Source organism: Cryptotermes secundus, unplaced genomic scaffold (assembly GCF_002891405.2).
Source record: "Cryptotermes secundus unplaced genomic scaffold, Csec_1.0 scaffold599, whole genome shotgun sequence".
NCBI lineage: Eukaryota > Metazoa > Arthropoda > Insecta > Blattodea > Kalotermitidae > Cryptotermes > Cryptotermes secundus.
The window spans coordinates 1,638,438-1,662,096 of NW_019730109.1; the positions used below are offsets into that span (position 1 = coordinate 1,638,438).

At 39.4% G+C, this 23,659-nt stretch overlaps 1 protein-coding gene across 6 annotated transcripts in view; it reads left to right on the forward strand.

Moving 5' to 3' along the window:
• Positions 1–5,661: 5,661 nt before the first annotated feature.
• LOC111866177 (histone-arginine methyltransferase CARMER) overlaps positions 5,662–23,659 on the forward strand; it is a 102,268-nt gene continuing 84,270 nt past the window's right edge. For all 6 annotated transcript variants that reach the window (XM_023854864.2, XM_023854865.2, XM_033752145.1 and 3 more), the window contains exons 1-5: positions 5,662–5,794; positions 17,493–17,621; positions 18,970–19,073; positions 20,582–20,797; positions 22,760–22,937. In XM_023854864.2, coding sequence (XP_023710632.1) covers positions 5,662–5,794; positions 17,493–17,621; positions 18,970–19,073; positions 20,582–20,797; positions 22,760–22,937 — 760 coding nt within the window. The remainder of the gene's footprint in view (positions 5,795–17,492; positions 17,622–18,969; positions 19,074–20,581; positions 20,798–22,759; positions 22,938–23,659) is intronic.

A 23,659-nucleotide genomic window follows, 5' to 3' on the forward strand; every position in this document is an offset into this window, starting at 1 on the left:
AAAAGGGGGGGGGGTATTTGACCCCTTGCTGCCTCCGCAAACTGGATTATCATCTACCCCATCTGCATCCCAGACTCTTTGGTAGCATTTATTTACACAGACCTCACCTTTGTAGTTCAGGATTTAATTCTCTGTCGTTCAATGGGATGCTTAAAGCTTGACGCTTGCCCACTTGAGTTACAATTCATTTCTAACTCATATTTTTATGTACCGTGGATTGTGTTCTCTTGATCTCGTGACAAAATTGCTAGGGTACAAAAGGAGAGGGGTAGATGTACACCATCCGTGAAATTTTCCACAGAACTGTTACCCATCTCAAACTAATGATGGAGTGATAAATTCCAAAACAAAAGAACCCGCGTTCACAATATTCTGTGCTTGTGTGTTAAAGGGTACATTGGCGAAATTGGATGTCAAATTTCCATTAGAATAGCGGAACACATCAGAGGCAATAGACTAGAGAACCAAAAGTAGCAGCAGCCCAGAATTCCGCTAAACCTAAACTCAGCATCGATTTCAATTACGTTTATATCACACCTAACATAAAATGTTACCAAACTGGGATTCTTATTGAAACCATTGTGATAACCAAACACTTCCACTTCATCTGTGAATGCAGACATAAGCTGAGCAAAGTCTCTTTTCACAATCTTTCTTTTGTCATGCTTCTTTTCTCACCATATATCCTCCCTCATTGGAGAATACCACATTTTCATTGATCTTGTGAGTGGAGCTACAGTAAATGCAAATGCTACCGCTGAGTGTGTCCACAGGAATGTTTAGTTCAAATGATTTTTAGCACAGATTTTGCCATCTTATCCGCCTTGGTTAATAACACTGCTCCTTAGAGCTCCAGCCTTGGAAGTGGCATTTATTCGGAATGGGCTGTATACATTTTGTGTGTAGTACGCTCGTTATATTTCCTTCAAAATCAATACTTCGAATGTAAAGACGTGCTCCATAGGCTTGCTAGATTGTTTTCGAGAATCCTTGTAATTCCACAATGGCCACGGATCCTTCTTCAAGAATATTAATTGTCATATATTTCAACCTAGGAAAATTGATTATATTCTCAAATGTAGAGTGGTACGCGTGACGAAAATAACGGGTTCCATTTCGGATGATTTGATTTATCAGCACCTTGGTTACAAGTTCTCTTAATCACACTTAAATACAGCGCTATCGCTGATTTACACAATTTCCAGTTCACTGTTGCACACGCACTAGGATTGTCCTTCTTCACTATTCCTCTCCTGGCAACGGATCTCAACACAGAAATTAGCACTTCAGCTCCCTATGAAGTGTTCTTGCTATTTCATCTTCAATCACTCTGGAACCTCGGAACTAAAAATTCTTCTGGACTCACTCCTTCAGCTTACAGCTGACTCATAACTGCTCTTGAACTAATTCTGTCACTCCCTTCTCTTACAAACACTCTGCACAGACTCAACGGAAAAAAACAGTCCCTATTGTTGATGACGTCACCGCTTTCCTAGCGCGGTCCGATACCCGGAAACATGTTTACCTAGTCGTTGCTTAGAAACGGATTGCATAACCCCGTTGTTTCATTGCTGCTCGGCGCGAACGACTTAGAAAACATAGCCTCATCTATTGTTGCGTGTTGGACCGTGTTTACAGAGATGTTGCCTGGCAACGCGCTGATCAATCTGTTACAGTATTAACAATCAAGTTCCTTCCGTCAAATGTGACACTTTTTTAAGTTTTCCACCTCGTCACCACCTGCCTTACATGTTTCGGCTCACCACGGAGCCATCATCAGAGGCATTTATAGTAGANGAAACTGTCCTTCTGAAGCTTCTTTATACATAATTTCTGCACGAAACCCTTCAAAATTACAATGACCGGTCAGAGAAGTTCCACAAGATGGAGTACGGATGCAGTACTGACTAATGTAATCAGATTGGTAAATTTGCGTTTGGTATCATCGTGTTAATGCCCTGGGTGCAGTCTGAGACATTTCTGAAGCATTAACTTTAGAGAAAATTAATTTTTTCGCTGCCCAAGTGGAATTTTTGGAAGTACTTCTGTATTACTGGATCGTCATTTGTGCAGTACAAAAGCTTGCTGCAGAAGTAGTTGTGTGATATTACGTTGTAGCTTAAGAATTTCTGACAAATTTTATGATTTGATTAATAACTTATCGACGTAGAAACCTCCAACAACTATTTAAGAAGAACGAAGGAATTAACAGTTTCTTCTCCTAATTGTGTAAGGCACTTATCGATGCCTTCTTCATACTGATGTCTTACTTGGCTTGCCCGTCAACACTGGAGATGGAGACAACATCTCCTTCTGAATCGCCAGTTGGCTTTCAGCCAACAACATGGCATTATATCCCACGAGATAAAACTCTTCAATTGATTTCTTCCTTCGGTTGCTCGTTCCTAACTCTCTGCAAATTAAAAGTAAAAGCATCAACTGATATTCCAAAAAAGTTCAAGAATTTCACAATTTTTTAACTGAGAAACGCAAGGGATAGTAATCATTGCTATTAAAGGCTGGTCGAAGAATCGAATCTCTGAAATTCTCAAACGAAGATTTCTTTTGCTTCTAGTATCTTGAATTTTTAAACAGTATTTCGAAAAGTTTCAAATTGAAAATTCCGTTATTTACTCGTACACATCGGAAGACTTCTTACGAAGAAATTTATCAGACTTCAAACATTTTATCTCTTCAGCTCTGGGTGCCTCATTACCAGAAGCCATAAAATTATTTGCCTTGTTGTTAACTACTCCACCATTCCACTACAGGACTGGTTTGTCTCCGTAGTTCCGTGAGATAAAAATTAACCGTCGAGGCTTCATGTCAATAAACCGCTTGAGAGCAGGCCACTACAGCCTTAAAGCAAGCTTAATTGGATTTAACACTGTGTCCACAGCTGAATGCGAATGTGGTGACGGGCTGCAAACGGAGGAACATATCTTCTGGAATTAAAAAAACTGTACTAGGACCAAAGGGCAACAATGATGAGCATTTTGCCTGAGAACAGCAAAAAAGAATACGCAAAGTCAGTTACAGAGCAAAAAAAAAATTTGTACAAGGTGTCTGTTACTTCAAAAATAAAATTCCTAAATTTATTTTTAAAAAAGAGAAATAAATGTACGAAATATAAATAATAATATTAATAATAATAATATAGTAAATTTGAGAGAGTTGTTCAACAACCGCGGGTTGACCTCTATGATTGAATAAGGTGTTTATAAGTATGTGCTACAGGGTGCCGGAGGGGCATTGCGTAGGCCATTTTTGTATATAGAGGGGTCCAAAATAATGTACTCACGCTTTGATAGTCAATATCTTTGGAACAAAATGACATGTGGTTACAATTCTTGTGCGGAGAGCGAGAGAGTCATTGTATGTGTTCGAAGTGACCACCATCAGCGACTAAACAGCGTCGATGCCGCCGAACTGCTGAGCGAACTACGGTTGTCAGTGTGACCGGTGTGATGGCTGCACACGACGCTTCGATGGTTTCTCATAGCGCGTTCAGTGTAGCTGGCTTTTGTCGCTAAACTTCATCCTTCAAGGTTCTCCATAGGTAAAAGTCGGGGGTTGTTAGGCCTGGAGATCGTGGTGGGTACTCATTAGCACCTCTTCGACATATCCATCGTCCAGGTACAGTGTCATCCAAGTACGCCCTGACATCTCGATGGTAGTGATGTGGAGCACCATCTTGTTGTAGGTACAATCTCTCACATCCAAACAGCTCTCGAATGGCAAGGAAAATCGATGTCTGAAGCATATCGAGATACACCTGAGCAGTTACGGTACCTTCAAAGAAGAAAGGACCAATCAAAGAGCGCGATGACAGATCACACCACACATTAACACCCGGTAAATCCATTTCCTTTCCCACGTGACTGTGTGGATTTACAGGAGCCCAATGCACACAGTTTTGGCGGTTAACAGTACCGTTCATTTCGAATTGCACCTCGTCAGTACCACTTCAATACAGCCTTGCGATGCTCAAAGAACAACCTTTCAGCCATTGTTGCTGCTGTCTTGTGCTCGCAGCGCGCACGCGGCACGACACTCACATAACTCATGTGACCTTCGCCATCTGTTGAGAAAACATTACACTACACTACCGCGCAAGAATTGTAACTAGTTCCAAAAATATTGACTATCAAAGAGTGAGTACATTTTTTTGACCCCCCCCTTCCTGTATACATGAATAAAAAAACTGTCATTGTCGATTCCACGATTGGTGAAACTGATGGGTTGGGGTTGAAACGTGGACTAGCGACATCTAAACCACGTCTAGTATGTTTATTTGACGTACGTACTCACAAATCGTTGAAATTTCTCGCGAAAGATGTCGCCAATAGCAAAAAGCGCGGTGAAATCAACCGATAAGGGGTGATGTAATTTGATTCGTGGTGGCTTTCAGTGTATTTCAGCAGACACTTCTATAAATTAAGATAATTAATTAAACTACTACTAATTTAATTGTTGTTCCTTTGCTGTCTGCAAGAAAGTAAGTTTTGATTTCGATCTAACAACGTTGCGAAATTTGATTTTTTAGTCTGCATACATGAATGTTAAAACGTGTTATTTTAATAAAACACGATTGCGTTGTAATCGTTACAAAAGGTTTCTAAGTTTATACTTGCACAGTGGTTCACTGTTCACGTTGATCCAACACTTGGATATCCACAGTGTGTTGCCGACGTTTCGGAGGCACACATTTGAGTTTATGTGCGTAAATAATTTTCTGTTACGAGAGAATCTTGTTGGGAATGTGAATGCTCGGGTCAGTATGGATAGGAATATTTGTGAAACGGTCCGTATATGGATCATAGAGTGCGTCTAAGACATCGGCAACTAGTGTTGCCAAACGGTTTACAGGAACGTTACGCCTGACGGGTACTTGGATGATTGAGCACCTAGGAACAACAGTTACCGGTAGTTTCTGGTACACTTTGGGACCCCTATAAGGGCCATTCTAAGCAGTTACGGCCGTTTCGTCTTTATTATGTTTTTAATGGTTCTATCGGCCTATATGCAGCCTATTTTATTATGACTTCTTAACTATTTTTTTTTGTTTTTTTGTTTTAATGCACTTTTTACCAAGCATCAGGTCACTTCACGGTCTGACACATGCATACTGTTTAATTTTATATTGGGTTAAATAAAGGATAAGCTACTCTGATTTGTATCCAAGCGGATATAACCGTTGATGATGAAGCGACTCCAAAGGTACTCTCTCATTTACTAAAAGACGTCGATAGGCATATTACCAATTTTCTTTAGGAATCTGTGGGATATAAGATTCTCACAGCGGTGGGTATCATTCGCTTTGTCTGCTGGGGTGTAACGCAGTGTAGTCCATTAAAATCAACCGACGCTCCGCAAGAACCTCCATCGTCGTCATCGTCGTTATCAAAGTATAAGTCAAGAAAGAAACCAGGGTGAAAGCAGGTGGCAAGATGATTTCATGCTTTGCTTATTCTTCGACCCCGAAGATAGAGATGACATGTTCTTCCGAAACGTCGGTAGACTGTCAATGGGCTATATGATGTTATTTCCTAGAATACTGAACTCATCTTCCTTAGGAATTTTGTCTACGAAACATTGGCAATAAATATTCTGTAATTTCGAATCTCTCTGGAAATGATACTCCTCGATTTAGCATTTAAAATGGCGACTGTGTTTCGCATGGTAACCGTTTCATATGCTGAAAAGTCCGGTGATATACGACCCAAGTTTGATTTTCCAGTAAATGTTGTAATAGAATATGATCCACAAGGTATAAGTGTCAAATTGAAAAGAGGTAAGTACTTCGTGGTTACGTAGTTTTTCTTTGTGACTAGATTGAATGTGTTTGTTGTCGGCATTGACTGACGTTTTATGAAAGGAAAATTTATTCATGGTTTATGTAGAATTGAAATTGTGGCGCACAAAGCGGTAAGACTTTGCGTTTAAGTGCTGTTTATTACCTGCATTGGCTGGATTTTTTGCATGCTCATTAGTTTGGCGTTTTACTGTTAGCTATAGCTATAGAGTCTTTGTGTGCAGTAATTGTGTATTTCATCCCTGTATCCCATGCTTGAAGCAGGCCAATTTTCAAATAGACTGTTGTCCAGTAATTAGCTTTTACTTTTTTTTCCACCAATTTATGTGTGATTGAACGTATTCTATGAATTACCACTTTTACAAGCAGTATATTTAACTTTTAGATAAACTGGTTTAGGAATAAATATGGTCAGTACATTAATGATTTTTTGTGAAGTTTCATCATGTTCGTGTTCAACATTCAAGATATAAGATTAACTATCAAGACCTTGCTTTTCATTTCAAACTATACACTACATGGGAACTGGGTTAGCCCAGTTGGCATAGTGATGGACTGTGGGCTGGATGGCCAGTGTTCAATTCCCAGCAGGGATAAGAGATTTTTCTGTACTCTACAGTTTCCAGGCTAACACTGGGGCCCATAGAGCCTTCTAACCAATTTGTACTGGGGCCCTTTCCCTTGGGATAAAGTGGTCAGGGCATGAAGCTCACCCATTATTTCCATCTAGTTCCAAGGTCAAGGATGGTGGAGATATACATACCTCCACTCCCCAATACGTCTTCATGTCATGGTGCTAAATTAATTAAGCACAGGAGCAACTTTACTTTTACTTCTTACTGTACACTGTATGTTCCATCTATGAAAGGTCATCATCAAGTGTTATATGCAAACTAACTAACTTCATGGAGCTGAGCCCTGCTTGAGAAGCTGTCAGTTGTGCAGTTATTCAAGAACGTCCCAGCATTTTATGGAACCTGAAAGTTCATTACGGTGTTCACAAGAACCATCCACTTGTCCCCATCCTGAGCCAGATCAGTCCAGTCCCACTCTATGCTGTCTCTCTGATTTTCATTTTAATATTGTAATGAATTTTCTCAAAGCATTGCTAGGTAATAGACCGATAAACACATATCACAGCAATGAATGTGTAACTGTAGGATGTCCATTGCTAGGCAGTGCATGGGTGGACACGCCTGACAACAATACATAATATCCATTGCTGAGCAGTTGATGTGTTTTTTGTGGGTGATTAGGATGATAGAGAATTTGGTGGAATGAAGATTGGCACGGGAAACCAAAGTACTCCAACTAACCACTTCAGCTATGGTGTGGCCTTTTGAGAAGCTTACTGTCAGTTTTATATTGCAGCATGTAGACCCATTACTGGGTAGTGACCATGAAACAGATGGGTTCTCAAGGCAATAAGTTCACATGCAGCAATAGAGGAACTGTTGTTGGAGGTGGTGTTTCCCTGCATGGTCCATGACAAGATGTTCTAACTGAGACAAGTTCAGAAGTTAGGCAGTTGTAGGCCGCGCCATAGCTCAAGCGGTTAGTCACTGACTTCCACCATGACGGCCCAGGTTCAATCCTACGTCTAGTGAAGTGGGATTTATGATGGACAAAGTGGTGCTAGGGCAGGTTTTCTCCTAGTACTTCATTTTCCCTTGCCAATCTTAATTCCACAATCACCCTCACCTATCATCTGGGGTTGGTANCAACTAACCACTTCAGCTATGGTGTGGCCTTTTGAGAAGCTTACTGTCAGTTTTATATTGCAGCATGTAGACCCATTACTGGGTAGTGACCATGAAACAGATGGGTTCTCAAGGCAATAAGTTCACATGCAGCAATAGAGGAACTGTTGTTGGAGGTGGTGTTTCCCTGCATGGTCCATGACAAGATGTTCTAACTGAGACAAGTTCAGAAGTTAGGCAGTTGTAGGCCGCGCCATAGCTCAAGCGGTTAGTCACTGACTTCCACCATGACGGCCCAGGTTCAATCCTACGTCTAGTGAAGTGGGATTTATGATGGACAGAGTGGCGCTAGGGCAGGTTTTCTCCTAGTACTTCGTTTTCCCTTGGCAATCTTAATTCCACAATCACCCTCACCTATCATCTGGGGTTGGTACAATAGGCCGGTAGTGGCCGCAGTACAAGGGACTTAGTCCCACCCCCTAGCAATAAAAAAAATAGGCAGTTGTAAGACAGTCTGTGAAGAAAAGACAGTCTCTGCAGTTGAGAGCCAGCAGTCAATGAAGTGAGTGCAGAAGCTGAATAAGCTCCACTGTTAGAAGCAGTTACATGGGAATGACTGATGAAGACACAGCAGACTGAAAAGACTAGTGATTTGTAAAGTATGGAGATCAGCAATGGCATTGTAATTAAGTATAGCCACGAGTTGTGTGTTAAAGTGGTCAATAAATCCAATCTCCAATCCAAAAACCTCATCTATAGTCATTCCTTCATGTGACAACTGGTGTCAGAAGTGGTTGGACTGGAGACTGCATTGGAACATTATACCACCATACTACAAAAATGGAACAAATAATGGAATGTCTGATAGCTGCCATAGAAGATGTGAATGCCACCCAAGGATGGAGGCTAGCCAAAATGGATACTGGCTAGAAAAGAATGAAAGCCTTTCAAAAGGAGATGACGGTCTGCCAAGAAGAGGCAGAGGCGTGTCTGGAGAGTGAGGAGCCAGCCTCAGTGGAGATAGAGTCTGTAGTGGAGCATCAGGAGGTCCCTAAAGAAGAGGCTGCAATGAAAACTGTCAGAGGACTGAAGGAGCATTATGGAGACCAGCATCTAGCCATAGGGCACCACCGACAGCTGAAAAAATGGAACCAGGGCTGTGGTGGGTCCTGGAAGAAGTTGGCTGCCACCTGCAGAGGGATGACCCACTGTGCCATTCCTGCACCACTCAAGGGACACAGTTGTCAGGAACCAGGCAGGGACATTGTTGCAAGAGGAGCCCCTAAATGACAGGCACTTGGGACGAGAGAGCGGACATGCCAGGAAGGCAGCAGTGAAATAAGGGACCAAGATTTAAGGAGCAGCTATGTCTAGGAAGCAAGAGGGCATTCAACAAGATCATGAGAAAGAATTTCGGATTGGAGGTTGCAAATCGAGCTGTTGAGTTTTCCAAAGGGCTGCAGAAAATGAGTGAGTAGACACTGTTGAGGGGTTGGCCCCCTCTGAAACAAAAGAAAAGACTGCACAGAGAAGAACAGCCAGAGATTAAGGAGTTCTGTCCACTCTAGGTAGTTTTGCCCGCACCAGCTGAAAGAAAGGATGAAGATAGTAACCCTGCATTGACTGGCACCTTATGAGGGAAGTGCTCGGGACAAGCACTTAAGGAGAGGAGGGAGAAGCAGGAACAGTTTGAGAGTAATCTCTGTGAGAACTGAGCTGTGGGAAAGGAAGGCGAGACCGATCAGAGATTTAACAAGCACACTGAAAAGGAAAAATTACAGTATGCCAGTAGGCTGTTCTGAGATCCATAAGCTAATTAATTCTATTTGTAATAAGGAAGAATTGCCTGATCAGTGGAAGGAGTCTATTATTACGGCATAATATTTTGGGGGAGTTCGGCTCATGCAAAAATCATATTTCAAATACAGAAAAGAATAATAAGAATTATTACTAATTCGCATAATGTAGATTCGTGCCGTAATTTATTTAATGAGTTACATATTCTGCCACTTCAGTCTCAATATATATTTTCTTTACTTATGCTGGTTGTCAAGAATAAAGATTGCTATATAACAAACTCTGATGTCCACACCCATAATACCAGATTTAATCATGACTTGCATCTTCTGGTGGTAAACTTAACGATATTTCAGAAAGGTGGATGGTATTCTGGTATCAAACTTTATAACCACCTCCCTCCAGAGCTTAAACAATTATCTTATGACATTCCTGGATTTAAAGTGGCGTTAAAGAAGTTTCTTATCACCAGTTCTTTTTATACTGTTGAAGAATACTACTGCTGGAATAAAGATTGATACCTCATGTATATTTAGTAAACACTGTTGCCTATTGCTAGGATGCAACGGAATATGGAATAAAATACTCAGGAAAAAGGTGCTATCACTGCTGTAATATAGGTGTATCATATATTAAGAAAATAGATTTTATATTACTATATTAAGAGTCTTGACGGTCTTTTAATCATGTATGTAATTTTAAATGTTATTTTGCTATATGAATGTTTTGTTGTACAGTAGTTTTGTTGTATTGAGTATTTAAATTTTGACGATGATGACTGTCTGATTATGTATGTATATTTATATGTTATATTGTATTATTGACTTGTTCTATATCTGAGGCAGATGCCTCTATGGATTTTTTGGAACTATAAATAAATGACAAATTATACCAGTTTACAGGAAGGGCAATAAAATTGACTGTAGTAACTATCGGGGAATATCACTGCTATCAACATCATACAAAATTTTATCCAATATTCTTCTCTCAAGGTTAAATCCATACATAGATGAAATTACTGGGGATCGTCAGTGTGGGTTTCAGCGTAACAGATCAACTACTGATCAGATCTTTTGCATTCATCAGATACTGGAGAAAAAATGGGATACAATGTGACAGTACATCAGCTATTTGTAGACATGAAGAAAGCCTATGATTAAGTTAGGAGAGAAATATCTCATAGAATTTCAGGCACCCATGAAAATAGTTAGACTGATTAAAATGTGTTTAAATGAAATGTATAGTAAAGTCCATATAGGTAGACATTTGTATGATAATTTTCCTATTTAGAATGGTCTAAAACAAGGAGGTGTTTATCTCCACTGGTTTTCAACTTTGCTGTAGAATATACCATTAGGAAGGTCTGGGAAAACCAGGTGGAAGGGCTCAAGAAGGGCTCAGCTCCATGAGTGAGTGAGTCTGAGGGGAAGAGACCACTTTGAAGATCTAGGAATAGATTGGAATGCGAAGGTGTGAACTGGATTAATTTGGCTCAAAATAGGGGCCAGTGTTAGGCACTTTTAAATGTGTCAGAGTGTGTGCAGGCATACAGTACACTTGCTAAATGTATCCAAAGAACAAAGTGCAATACAGTAGACTTACTTGCTCCCTCTATGGAACGAAGTTCTTCTTTAGAAGCTAACAGTTGCTCATCTAATTGAGAGATTTGAATATTTTATGGAAATGGAAGATTCATTAGTATATTTGCAAGAGCCCCCTGCTGGACTCTGTCCTGAGCCAATTGAATGCAGTTCACACACTTTTGCCCTTCTTCTTTAATATCAATTTTAATGTTACCTTCTTACGTGCATCTAGGTCTTTCAAGTGGTCTTTCTCTCTCTGTAAGATTTGAGGCTTTCATGGCGGTGACTATGAAGAAAGCAGTCTTCTGGGATTTGGCACCGTGTATATGTGGTGTTAACCGACATTTCGGAGGTTTTATGAGCAAAACTGTGTATACATTTCTTGTATTTCCTGTGTATGCAGTATGCCCCAACCATCTCATCCTCCTTGATTTGCCTGTTCCAATAATGTTCTGTGCCAAGGACCAATTGTGATGCTCCTCATTATGCAGTGGACGTAACTACGCTATTAAGTTTTGTGTTACCTGGTACTTACTCATGGCTCTGGAAATTTGCTATTTAAATTCTCAGTTTAGCAGTAGGTCATAATATAAGATGCATTTAATACATTTTTTTAAGGTGTCATTTTCAGACTAAAAATCAAGAATGAATCTAATTACCCATGTATGGAATATTCAGTTGGCCACCTTTTTATGTTCCTTCACAGTCATTTTTGCTGTATTTACACATTTTATTAGCTTTCTCATTACTGTATTAGGGGAATGTTTGCCACAGTCTTTAGAATAGAATGGAATGCTGATATGTCTTACTAATCTGCTTGCTGAGTTGAGACATGGCTGTGAGTTGTAGGAAATAAATTAACTAATTTTATTTAGTTCTTAGGAGATGGGTTAGTTTAGTCGGTATAGCTCTGGGGTCCACCTAACCTCCTGTCCAATGGGTTCCAGGGGTCCTTTCCCTGGGGTTAAAGTGGCCAGGGCATAAAGCTGACCACTCACTTCCGGCTAGTGCCGAGGTCAAGAAAATGCAGATCTATACATCCACTCCCCCATATGCCTTCATGGCATAGTGCTTAATTCAGTGAGCACAGTGACAACTTTACCTTTTACTTTAGAATCAGGACCTTGTGGAAACAGCTCTTGCCATAAACATGCCTGCTGTTAACACTCTTTGAATAACTTATTGCAAAAGAGGAACTACTTCTAAATTCTCCCATTCTGAGAAAACTGCAAAGAAACACCATTTACTGTATTGCTGGACAGACACACACATACATCCAGCAATACAATGCATGTAGCCACATAAGAAAGACACATCATAAGACACAGTATATACAGGATTAAAACATAAGAAGAAGGACTCCCATAGTGGATGAATGGCGTTACACACGAGTTTGATAGACGACATGTAAGATGATAGATCTTAACAACTTTTAATATATAAATTTTATTATTGAACAACGACGAACACACATTTTATATCATTTTATAAATGGACACTTGATGGCAGGCAGTACAGTGGTTTAACATGAATGATACACCTGAGGATGGCAGAATGATGCCGAAACATGTAGTGTGAAGTGACAAGTGAAATTGTATGCACTAAAAGACGGTAAATATATATACATTATGGATACGAATCAGTGCAACAGGATGCTAAAATACAACATTACCATTTACTGATATTGTTTTTATTTTAACATGAATAATCAGAATCAGGAATTGATGATAGTGACTATAGTAAACTTATCCATCTAATTATTCTCTAAGTGCATGGCTTTGGATATTAGTAGTTGATGTTTCTATGTTCATATTCCACTCAACTTCTCATTTTTATTCATTGAATTACATCCAACATACAAGAGCATTTTCGTATCCTTGATTGGGCAAGCCATAACTTGCTGATGCTCTCTGTAAAAGACATGTGATATAGTTCATTTTCTTCCTACTGGGTGCAAGACATAAGGATGGCTAAGAGAGGAGATTTCAGGAACAAAACATAGAACAAGAAGTGGTTCCTGACACTGATTTTGATGGGTAGTTATTTGAAGACAAGAACATTTTGTCATTTTCTAAGTGACGTAGATACTTACCATGGAAAAGAATATGGGCTAAAAAGACAGGCTCTACATAGTAGATAAGGGGAATGTTCTGAAAGATTACTGGTCTATTCTAGAGCCAGTTCTTATTGTCATGTACAGAAGAAAACAATGAAATGAGACTGTTTCATATACTTAGATTTCTATACTTTTGTGACAAAATGAACCTGATAGGACAGATGAGAATTAAGATTGGTTAGGAAAAGAGGAGTGTATGTGCTAAGCTGAGTTTTGCATGTGCTAACTATTATTCTACAATTGAACATTAGTGCTCAAAATTTAAATCCATGGAGGACAACTAAATTTATACAGAGATACTAAACTTGCTAGAATAATAATAATAATAATATGCACTAAGCATTGTTGCTATCAAGGAGAAATATTTTCAGCAAAGATTGCCGTGAAACTGGACATTGATAAGAATAAAAACTACTCTTTTTCCCCTTTATTTCAACATTACCACCTACTATTCTGAATGATTTCAAATGCAACAACAGGCTGGAACCTTTGAAACAAAGAATTCCCATATATACAGAGTGTTCTGCAGTGAATTGGCCAAACTTCAGGAGCGCATTCTACTGGTCATTTGGAGCAAGAAGTGCCCAATAAACTGTAGGTTCATTTGACATGGTTATTGAGTTACGTGCTAATGAAATGAACTGGAACTGCTGTAACTTGACCAAGTTCCTGCTTGTACACTGCCTAGACTAGTGTGGCTATGTTGTTTTGCAGTATGGTTGTAGTCAAAATGCCTGACACATTTATAAATGAAGAATATGCAAACCTGCATTTTGTGTGTGGTGTCTGTAATGGAAATGGTAAGGCTCTGTGGTATAATACTGGCAATGTATCCACTTTGCAAAATTTCACATCACAAAACATTTGAGAACATACGATGGGGTACCCAAAAGAAACCGAACTAATTTTTTTGTGGGCAGAGCTTTTGTAGTACCGCATTTTGCCGCTATGAGCGCATAGAGCTAACATTCCTGAGTCGATAAGCCGACTACCGTTGCTTCAGAAGGTAAGGACTAGTTTCGGCAGAGTTTATAGTGACAACTGTTTTGTGTGATCGTTGTTTTTGCAATGGCTGATTTTCGTGAACAGCGTGCGGCGGTGAAATTCTGTTTTTGCTCGGGAAAAGTGGAACAGAAACTCTTGAAATGTTAAAAACGGCGTACAAGGACGATGCTATGGGGAAAACTCAAGTGTTTGAGTGGTTTTCCCGTTTCAAAAATGGTGAAATGTCAATTGATGACAAACCTCGTTCTGGTCGTTCTTCCACAGCCCGAACACATGAAAATGTTAAAAAAATTCGTGAAATCATCAAGGAAGATCGGCGACAGACCATTGAAGAAATTGTGGAGCTGTCGGGAGTGACTTGGAGCTCAGCGGCCAGATTTGTGGCAGTCAGGTGACTGGTTTTTCCATCATGACAATGCCCCTGCTCACACAGCCCTGTCTGTACGACAGTTCTTGACCAAAAATGGTATGACACCTGTTCCTCACCCTCCATACTCACCCAACCTTGCCCCGTGCGACTTTTTTTTGTTTCCTCGAATGAAAAGAGACATGAAAGGAAAAAACGACGGAGGCGCTGTCAAGCATCTCAAAAGATGAATTTAGACAATGTTTTGAAAAATGGAATAAAAGACTAGACAAGTGTATTAGTGTAAGTGGAGAGTACTTTGAAGGGGATTGAAGGTTTGTGCTTAAAATTTGAATAAATAAGTTTTAAGTTCGGTTTCTTTTGGGTACCCTGTCATACACAGAACTTTGAGGGTGACTGGTTCCTTCCCACAAGCAATTCCAGAACATGAACAAAAACGGTGTGGAGGAGGTATGTCGAGTGCCAGGAAGTGTCTTCTGATTAGTATCCACTGTAGATGATCAGTGGTGGGTTGGGTATGTGTGTTAATGAAGACACAGGTCAGACCGAAGTACATTTCTTGCACCCTCATGGACCTTCATCTTTCTTTACATTTCCTTCCAAGCCAGATGTTTTCAGAGTGAACAGGGCTCAAAACATTACAGAGGTTGATTTTCATGCATCTCCTGGCTGGACTTACTTTCTTCCTCCATGAGTTGTGCAAATAGTTACAGCCTTTGTGAATAGGACATTTCACATTGAGTTCTTGAGATCTGTGAGATGTGTTCTAATATTTCTTGTTATTGCCATATTACTAGGACAGTTCATTGTTTTGGTAGTTATTCAAGACTTAATATATGTGGTGTGCATATGAAATGTATACCATCTTACTGCAGTATTACTCAGGAACTAAGAGGCCCAAGAATGAGGCTATGTGATCAAGTTTTGTGATTTGCATTTTACAGATGTCCCATGAGGACACAGTGAGTGGTCTGGAAGATATATCTGTATTCCCTTTCAGTCCATATATTATTAAGTAAATCAAGCATAACCAGCTGCTGCAACTGTTATCTCTTCAGCAAGTTCTGGCAAAGTGGTAACCAGTGGTGCCATATACATAGCATCCTTGATGTATGCCCAAAAGATAAAAATCAAGGGAAATAATGTCAGGTGAATGAGATGACCAAGTGATAGGCACAAACACTCCTGTGAATCCATGTCTCTGAAAACTTATGATTTAAGAAGCCAGTCATTTCCTTATAGAAATGAGGAGGGTGTCTTGTCTTGGAGTGGCATATTATCAAAACCCTCTTCTACCAAAATAGAGGCATGAGGAATTCCTAGGTACTGTATACCAGTCACATTATGTTTGGCAAAGAATAAAGGCCCAAATACATTTTGTATAGACAAAGAGCAAAACATATTCAACTTGGGTCTATCTGTTATGTGTTCACTTCCTTCATGAGGATTGTTGCTGCTTCACATTTTCAGGGTATGTTGATCAACATTTCAAAATAAGTTTAATGTGGCTTCATCACTGAAGACAGTTTTGGCTGTATAAAGTTCATTATCCTGAAGTCCTGAAAGAAAGTTACAATAAAATGTGTAGTGAACTTCATCTTGGGCAGTTACATGATGCAGCAGTTGGTACCCATAACTTTTAAATTTGAAATGTTTCTGCAGAATTATGTGCACTGTTGTATCTGGCATTTTTGTTGGGCAGCATGCTTGCTTGATTTGTGTGGACATACAATTGAAAGCTGCTTGAACTTCATCTACTTGAGCTTTAGTTACTGGTCATCTCCTGGAGCTTTTTCCTTTACAAATGCAGCCAGTCTCATTAAGCAATTTGTCACTTATAAATGAACATTCTTTTTGATGGTTTCCTTCCAAATACTGTAAAAAATTTCCTTTGCACTGTCACCACAGACCTAAACTCGGGGAAAGTACAGTTCAAATATAAATTTTTCTTCTTGAGAGAGATTCCATTTTGACAACTGAATGTAGCACTTTGGGAGGAAAGATTTAGAAGCTCAAGTGGCATGAATTGTAAACTTGATTATATAACCTACTGGGTTTGTAGTTTCCATTCCTGTGACTTTCAACAATGAACTCTGAATATTGTCAGTAAAATGGTATACATCTCTTATATACACTATATTATTTAGTTATGAGTACTGATGTATACTGGGATTGTTGCCCTTGCAATTAATTATTCAGTTATGCCTTGCATGATTGACTGGAGTGTGAGAAGGAAGTGGGGCTAGAAAAGTTGAGTTGTTTCTTTATATCTTTTGAGTAATTGTAAGTCAGAGGTTAATTATGGTGACCTTGAAGCTGTTAACTGCCAAGGCTTGTTAGAGAATGTGTTTCATTGGCTCTTATATGAGTCCAAAATGAGCACTAGCTGAAGTAGGGTCTGAATTTATAGCAGTTTTTACAAGCTGTGTCATGCGAACAAGTTTAATTTGTTTCACATTTGTAATTTATACTGCTCTAGGGTCTACAAGCTCGCCACATTTCATTTAAATTTGAATGGGTTTTGTAAAAAATTTCACTTATGTATATATATTGGAAACAATTATTACATTATAGTTGTGTTAGTGGCAGTAGTAGTAGTAATAATAGTGGTAGTAGTAGTAGTAGTAGTAGTAGTAGTAGTAGTAGTAGTAGTAGTAGTAGTAGAAGAGTAGTAGTAGTAGTAGTAGTAGTAGAAGAGCAGCAGTAGTAGTAGTTGCTGGTAGTAGTGAGAGCAGTAATAGTGTCAAGAGTTTCTCTGCTCTTGAGAATGAGTGTATACCATACCTTGTGTAAGCAACCTTATGGAAGAAAAGGCTTGTGTTTGAATTTCCCCCTGGTTTGTGAATACTGAAGTGTGTTGGAAATAGAATCCAGTAACTTTCTAATAATGATGCACTGTCTGCATCACTAATAAAGATGTTGCATTCTTGTTCACATAGTAGATGGAGTATAAACATGATTATGCTAAAGATTGCAGTGTTAGCATTAATGTCAACAGTGACAGTGGCAATATAATTGAACTTATTTGATGTGCATTGTGTTCCAGTACTCGTGTACCCATATTAGATGTATTTAATCTGTTTTGACAAATGTTATATAATTATTTCAGAAGGGAATGAAGATGAACTAGCAGAGTTTCCTGTGTATTGCTCAGCGGAATGTGCGCGTGTTGGGTCACAAATATATGTTATTACTGTAGAGACAGAGACATTATTTTTGAAGTTCAAAGATGAACAAGGTTAGTATTGGCCTGTATACCCCCTAATGTGTTTGTTAAAATATTTTCGCTTTTGAATATTGTAGAATTCCTGAAATAAAGGGCTAAGTGATTCTCCATTGAATTTGTACATTGACTCATTGTTGGGAGTTCCAGTTTGAGTCCTGTTCAGAAACCAGTTATCCTGAGGTTACTCACAGCTTTTCCTCAGTCCTTCCATTCAAATTATTCATTTCCTTAAATTAGGCCATGTCTGCTTCTTCAGGCATTAACAATATACCTACTGTACCTCATTTATTGTTATGTAGCCTCACAAGCTGTTGTAGTATTGTGAAGCAACTAAATAATCAAGAAATTAAAGGTTAAAGTTAGTTATATCCTACATATAGTGCCACATCTTCACAGATGAGTTCTCATGCATGAAATTTATTTATATTGTAAACATAATACTTCAGTGTGTTCCGTTATATAAATCATATGGTGCATTATTTGTATAAAATAGTTTAAATTGTTGTTATAAATATTGTGTTAGAATGTTTGCTTCATCAGTAATCATATTCCTATACCTCAGCTGTAAGTAATACAGAGTGGTGCAGCGATCACTAGCCATAATCGTAGAAACATGTATCAGTACATGAGTGTCAGACAGGTAGATAGTGACTCTGGTTGGAAGCAGCTGTTAAAACCCATTTCTGCACGTATCAGTACGCTCCAGTGGGTAGTGACATTTGAGCCATTCTGTATGGCACTATAGAACAGCTTCACAGTCATAAGGACAAGTGTAGTGGTAGTAAGGCATTATGATGTCTTAAGCCTCAGCTTATCAAGGTCTCATGAGCTAGTCTCTTCTTGAAGTGGATAGTCGGCTGAAGTTCTTCTAAATTACAAGCACTGGCACCAGGAAGCAGATTGGGGTGTACATGGGCCACTACACTATAGTTCCATCTCCAACCTGATTATTTTCTTTGAATATGAATGTGGTCTTCTGGGAAGTTATGTCATCTAGTCTGGTAGATAGGCTCCAGTGTTTCATGGGTGTCTTCTGCTTCCATGTTCAGGGTTCACTTATACCCTGAAGGTGGAGGGAATAGATTCCTCCGCATTATTGGTACCTCTCAGCAAGACTGCATGGCATCAAATCCCAGCACACCATATATTCATTATATTCATCACTGAAAGGACTTGCTTAAAATCTGTCTGTTCAGAAATTGCTTTGTGGTAGTATGGTCTATGGTCTATGTTGTGACAAGAGCCATGATTTGTTGTCACAATGCTGTTGTTACAGATACAGGTACTTAGTTTGTTATTCATTATCATTCTTTGTAACATTGCATATATTATATTTGTATTCCTGCTTTTTGTGTCCCAGATTCAAGAAACTTTCACACAGCTGTAGCCAAAGTAAAGTCGGGTAAAGGCACATCAGCGTTCGCAGAACGTACTGATGACTCGTCAGCTATGCAGTACTTCCAGGTATTGTATATAATAATTATGTCAGTCAATAATATTAATTTCATATGTGTTTTGATAAATGTGCACACTAAACACAAGTTCTCTGATTCATTTCTCTCAGTTCTGTGCTCATATACAAAGTGTAAAAAATTTGTCTTCTTTGTAGTTAACCCTTTTGCGCGGTGATTTAAATTCTGCGGCCGTCTCTCCGGCGGTAATATATTCAGCCGGCCATTTAAATTTTGCTCGAAAATGATTTATTCATCATTGTTCTTAAATTATATGAGATAGGAACATGAAACTTTCACTAAAATGATCTTAAATGGTGGTTTTATAACCTTACCTTATAATATGGGCGCCCTGTATCTCGGCCATGGAAGCAGGTTGTTTAGTATTTGAGCAGTGAATGGTACGCCTTGAAGGATGAAACTTTCACTAAAATGATCTTAAAAGATGGTTTTATAACCTTGCCTTATAATATGAGCACCCGGTATCTCGGCAATGCAAGCAGGTGACGCCTTGAAGCATTAGTCTAAACACAGCGCTGGCTCACATTCACCAAACAAATACTGCGTATCTTTTCTTTTGCTCTTTTTTTTAACCACACAGCTTCTGTGCGGCCTAGCCCTCTTCCCCGTGAGGGGTCTAGTTCAAGGAAATGTCCTTCCGTGAGCAGTAAAGCTAGTCAGGTCAGCTGCAGTAAATTCAACGTTACGAGTTATCATAACAAGGGGTTGTTGCTATGCCTTTGATATTCCATCCATTTTGGCGGCTGTAGATGTCGTAGGGGTGACCACAGAATTCATGAAGTTATTCTAAGTACTGGCTGGTATGTAGTGCACGAAAGCAGAGCCTAGCTGGCTCAAAAAAATATTTATGGTCATCCCTCGAAACGACCACCAAGGTCAGTACGATAAAATGGCGTCAGCTGGAGCGATAATACATGAAGGAATGAGTTCTTTTCCCTCCCCCACACACATCCGTATCGTCTCAGGGGGTGACCACAGTGTTCTGCCTTAATTCGTGACGTTTTTCTAAGAACTGGGTGCTATATACTGTGCGAAATCAATGGATCATGCGAGAATAAATTACTGGACACCCCTCTTCTAAGAATTCCAATTGAGTGTGTTAGTGTGGCCAGCTCAGGGCAATATGACACAGTAAATATCACGTCTCTGTTGTTTATAATTTCATAGCAAAGCGAACATGCCTTTCATGACACTAGAACCAAGAAAACACTTGCAAGAGCCACAGGAACTTTGCTGCAAGACAGGCATATGTAACGATGACTTAGCGCTCTTAAACTCGTTTCTCATTATAAACCGTTCTTGTGACAACAGGCCAGCGAAGAATCTAACAATCTACAGCAAAACCATCAATTATTATGGGCGTTATAACATAGGTGTGCAGCTGGACGAAACATACACGTCGAACCCCCCCAGACGATTTAAATCCCTGACGAAACATACACGTCAAACCACGCCAACGGGTTAAGTCTCCAAATGATGTCATTTTGTTTTTATTTCCAGTTCTATGGCTACCTTTCTCAGCAGCAGAATATGATGCAAGATTATATTCGGACCAGCACATACCAAAGGGCTATCCTTTCTAACTTGCCAGACTTCAAGGATAAGGTTGTCTTAGATGTGGGTGCTGGATCAGGAATCTTGTCATTCTTTGCCATTCAAGCAGGTGCGAGAAAGGTATATGCTGTTGAAGCAAGTACAATGGCTCAACATGCAGAGGTGAGCTTGCATTTAGTTTATGTTCAAATTTAATTGCATTTTGACATGGCATATATCATTTATGTGAGCCTTTATGCCCTTTCTTCAAATAGAAAAGTTTACTCATTCAGAAATTGAATATGCTATATATACTATATATTTTACTCTTGGAAATTGGATTTTCTTATATGGAAGATTTTATGGCCTCTGGCTATTTTATTATGCCCAACCATTGGTGCAAGGCCTAATGTGTGTGGCATTTTGAAATGCTTGCCTTAACTCACACAGGTTGTTTATGTTGTTTTTTTATATATATCCTGCCTTATGTTGCTTCTGGTGTCAGTAGATAGGGACTAGCTCTATCATTTGGGCATAGCAGAGTAGGGTCTTTATCTGAGGACAGAGGCACAGTTCAGTCTCTAAAAGGTTGTTTTAAATAAAAAGCAGGACAATGGATAATGTTCAGAATGTCAGCAAATTGTATTAATGTGCCATCACCACAAACTTTTAAATCTTAATCAAATTTTACTACTTTAACCTATTGTCATTGCCAGTTTCATTTAAACTCCCATTCTTAGTTTTTGGTGCAAAAATATTTTCTTTCCCTAGTTTGCATTAAAATCTTCTAACAAATATTTAATGTGACACTTGGGGAATTGACTCAGTACACACTGATTCCTCTTGAAAGTTGCCCATTCTCTGATGATTTTGTCCTCAGTTTGGTCATGCACATTCAGAACAGTCACACTGACCTCACAGTCCTATATAGTAAGGGCGTTCCGTATATAATGCCTTCTCTATTTTTTTAAAGAAAACTACAACAGATACAGAAATCATGATAACACAGTTAAATAGCGCAAGATTTCAGCTACTTACAGCTATTTTTCCAAATAATCACCACCTTTCGTTATGCACTTTTGCCATCGATGAACAAGAGCCTGTATGCCGCGCCCATAAAAGTCTGCGCCAGCAGAGTCTAGCCACTTTCTTACAGCTGCAATGACAGCATCGTTGTCTGGAAAATGTTGCCCACGTAGTCCGTCTTTCATAGGCCCAAAGAGATAGAAGTCTGAAGGTGTTAAATCGGGGCTATAAGGTGGATGTGGTAGGACAGTCCAGCCAAACTTTGCAATGTGCGTGGTGGTCGCCAAACTGGTATGGGGTCTAGCGTTATCGTGTTGCAAGCAAAAGGTTGTCTGCTTTTCTGGCCTGACTCGGGAAATACGGGCTTTCAGCTTAGTCAGCACCGTCTTGTAGGGTTCACAATTGACAGTTCCTGGTCGTTATCTGCTGGTCTGTTCGGATGAGGCGCTGTTCATTGTGAGGAGTGGCCGCTGAGCAGGGACACCCATGGCGTGTATTGTCGTGCACTTCACTTTTACCACTGTTGAAACGCACTACCCACCGAATCACTGTGCTGACATCCACTGTATGTTGTCTCCGTACACCTTTAGCAGCAAGTGTCGATGGATGTCAGTGGGTACAATTTGTTCGGCAGTGAGAAACTCAATAACACATTTCTCTTTCATATGCACTTCTATGTCAGACGCCATTTTAGTAGACTGCTCTGCTGTCGCTATCTGTCGCACGACAACCAAATTAACAGACCATTAGCGGGAAGGTTCAACCTTTACTACAACACCACCAACATCCAGCTCAGACGTTACATATTAACACAAAAAAATTGGAGGCATTATATACGGGATGCACCACGTACAATATATTATCACTAATAAACTCTACCATATTAATGGCTAACACAATTTCCATATGTTCAGAAAAGTCTGTTCCTAAACAATAATTGCATTCCCATCCATAGAGAAATGTGTAATCATCAGCTGGTTATGTATCACGTTTGTCCCATTTGACCTATCTTTCCAGCACTTAAACTGAAAATAAACCTTATTGATATTGTGTAGTACGTATGTTTCTTGTACAGTATGTAATGTATAAAATAATGATTGTGTATTTGTGTATTTCCAGACTTTGGTCTGTGCTAATAATTTAAAAGGAAAGATAATAGTAATTCCAGGAAAAATAGAAGAAATAATATTACCAGAGTTGGTAGATGTCATAATCTCGGAACCAATGGGCTATATGTTGTACAATGAACGGATGCTTGAAACCTACCTCCATGCCAAGAAGTGGCTTTTACCAAATGGTATGAATCTTTATACAGCAGTTCATCTGATTAAAATACAAAGCTGAATTTGTAGTGCATGCTTCCTTATTACAGTTAAACACAGTGTGATTCCTTAGAGTGCTGATGTTTTCTGTGTACACTGTTGCATAAGCCCTGGAAGATAGACACTCTCAGTTTCTGACAGATCTGACAGTGTAGAATGACTTATTATGTTCAAAGAGTATGTATTAGAATATGGTCTTTGAAAGTTATATTTGAATCATGACAGTGGAAGTGAAGAGGAACTTTGTAGGTTTTCTTTTCTAGTGTCATTAGCATAGATTAAGATTGACATGTAGGATAAACATGCGAAAAATTCCGAGTCAAGATTGTGGTGAAGAGCAGCTGAAAAGAACGAGGTGCAGGTAGGAGGGTAAAGTTAAAAGTGAAGCTATCCCAGTAAAAGGCTGTGGAGGCCCATAGAGTTGTGAGATGTCGAGGCGCCCACATTTTCTAGACATTTGGCTCACAGATGGCGGTGAGGTTGTTGGCCTTATGTGTCGGCCATCCTTTACCACAAGAAGATTCCTGGTACTCATTTTCATAAGTGTCTTGCCTCAACCCCAGGGCCATAGTACGGATGGAAGGATTAGGTAAACTGAAAAATCCAGTTACCTCATCGTGTATCAAACCTGCAATCTTCTGGCTTTTAGCTTAGTGCCTCAACTAAATACACTACTGCATGCCCTTAGGTAGGAAGG